This window comes from Aplysia californica, unplaced genomic scaffold (genome assembly GCF_000002075.1).
Source record: "Aplysia californica isolate F4 #8 unplaced genomic scaffold, AplCal3.0 scaffold00267, whole genome shotgun sequence".
Taxonomy (NCBI): Eukaryota; Metazoa; Mollusca; class Gastropoda; order Aplysiida; family Aplysiidae; genus Aplysia; species Aplysia californica.
Window position 1 is genome coordinate 251,750 of NW_004797537.1, and position 2,337 is coordinate 254,086.

The 2,337-nt window shown below is 39.6% G+C and overlaps 1 protein-coding gene across 2 annotated transcripts in view; it reads left to right on the forward strand.

Moving 5' to 3' along the window:
- LOC101856904 (sodium/hydrogen exchanger 3) overlaps window positions 1-2,337 on the forward strand; it is a 94,078-nt gene that overhangs the window by 66,208 nt on the left and 25,533 nt on the right. The window contains exons 1-2 of one of the 2 annotated variants that reach the window (XM_005100985.3): window positions 1-41; window positions 1,840-2,186. The exons of the other annotated variant lie outside the window; for it this stretch is intronic. Of the exons in view, the coding sequence (XP_005101042.1) occupies window positions 2,087-2,186 (100 nt within the window). The 5' untranslated portion in view covers window positions 1-41; window positions 1,840-2,086. The remainder of the gene's footprint in view (window positions 42-1,839; window positions 2,187-2,337) is intronic. 2 annotated transcript variants of the gene reach the window in all.

The window sequence follows — 2,337 nt, forward strand, 5'->3', positions numbered from 1 at the left end:
AGTGTTCGTGTGCTCACCAGGACACGCCAGTTTGGAGAAAAGTGGGATCTTTCTTCTTGTGTTGTATTTTTTGTGGAACGGAATTCAATGTACCCAGTGTGTGTGTGTGTGTGTGTGTGTGTGTGTGTGTGTGTGTTTGTGTGTGTTTGTGTGTGTGTATGTGTTTCGAGATACGTTAGGGTATCGGTAGTGCAGAGAAAGGTTTAACACATTTTTTTGTTTGATATGTTTTCATAAACTTGATTTTATAAAAATCAAATATTTGAGTTCGACATGGAGCGCTAGTGGTTTTTAAAAACAAAAAAACAAAACTGTAACCCTTCTATGCGTTGTACTTAATGAGACTCACTTCAAGGCATGTCTTTGTGTGCTTAACGGAACGTTGTAGGGTTGTAAAGCCTTCATCCTTTCTTTTCTTGTGTTTTGTGTTTAACGGACACACGTATTCTCGCGTGTCTATTCATCGGTAAACGTTGGCTTGATTGAAAGCTTTCTTTTTTTCTGATTTATTTCCAAGTTGTTATGTGCCCCTTGGGACCGACTCCTTAATCAACTCGCATGTGCTTGATCGAGCACCTCTGGCTTATAAAGGACATTTTCTATATCTCCGGTCTTCGTGTTTCTGTCGGAATGAATTTTCAACATCATGTTTTCCTTGTCCTGTTGTTCTTGGGTGCTTCGCTTTTACCATAACGATCTCAGCAGAGTGGTTTTAGCATGCAGCATCTAGCGGCAGATGGCAGTGACGGCCTCCGTTAATTTTATTCCGTTTTCTTCTCTGAAGTCTTCGTATTCTTGGATTCAACACGGAGCCTGTTTTTCTTCTTCTCTTCTTTATCGTGCACTGGTAGCGAAATCGATGTCTACACAATAAGAGCGTTGAAAAATAAGTAACTATTATTACATTTGTGAGGCAGCGTGGTGGAATCAGGCTCTCGTCAAAATAATCAAAGTCAAGAAACTTGCATTTTTCCGCAAGTTTGTGGATTTTTATCAAATTTTTGTTTTTTGGCTCATCACCTTTCATGCCCAGTTAAGAACTCATTTCTGAGTGGATTTTTGTGAAAATCGTTGATTGAAGAAACAGAAAATGTAAATTTTCAGTTACCTCGGTCTCTCATACCAAGGAAATAACTAATATTTGGCGGCCATTTCTCACTAATTTCACCTCTGAAAACAGATGACCTTCATTCGCAAATATCTCGACTTGTATATAAGATAAATGGATATTTTTTTCATCCAAATAAAGACAAGTGAACAAGCTTTAAGATGATACCAATAAAACTCAACATGCCCAAATACTGACGAGAGCCTGATTCCACCACGCTGCCTTACATTTTATTTGTAGCGGAAAATTATGGTTCCACGGAGTATGGTATGGGTTTAGTGTTTTCTCTCCAATTCACGAAGGCGATCTTAGATCCGAGATATTTTTATACTTTTGTTCAAAATAGAAGCAGCCTGTCAACTCTCTATTCGAGAGAAACTTGAAACCTCTCGGGGATTTCAGTCCATCAGGACGATGAGTTTTAACAGCTCCATTAGTGTATTAGATGTTTCGCGCAGTCCCACACATTATTGTATACTTCCACGCGAGAGAGGTGGATGAAGGCTTAAGCCTACTATCTATCTTCAAGTTTTGTAGTTGTAGAGATTATCTTCAAATGTGTACAGCTTTAGGGATTTAGTTTGTTAAATAACACTCTGCGAGTTTTAGTTCTAATAAATTCCTTTTGTTGTTAACGTGTCCAAGGACAAAGCCACTGTATGTACCTCAGTTTTGTTTGCCTGTATCCGTCACTGAAACTGATAAATTAATGTTGTTGTTGTTGTATGTAGCTTCCCTGTACTTTTATGAAATACGATACTGTGACTGTCTGAGGAGCAAGTTTAATTTTGGTTCCAAGATACATCGTCTCCAGGCAGATGTTTTCCCGATCTCGTGTTGGATTCAAATGTGGGTTTTACGTCATGATGTCAAGCTCCTTGACTCTTCAGTTCGTGTGAGTGTTAAGTCGGGAAATAGACGAAATGAGCTTCTGTACATTATTCGTGAGTTCTGAAGTCTGAGGCTCCACATTTGACGATGGATGGAGCCAAGCCTCCATTAATGGAGGAATATCCTGGGAAAATGACAAGCTCTGCTTACTATTTGCCGTTCTCCCAGTGTGGTTCTGCTCGACGTGGTAAGAACGAAGATAACAACGACAACAGCAACCATTGTTTTTCGTATGCCTGTCTCTGTCTTCTTTTCTTAGTGTGTTTTTGTCTGTATACCTGTCTAAAAAGATCTACACCACCTGCCTACCACCCTTTTCCACCCCCATCTCTCTCTCT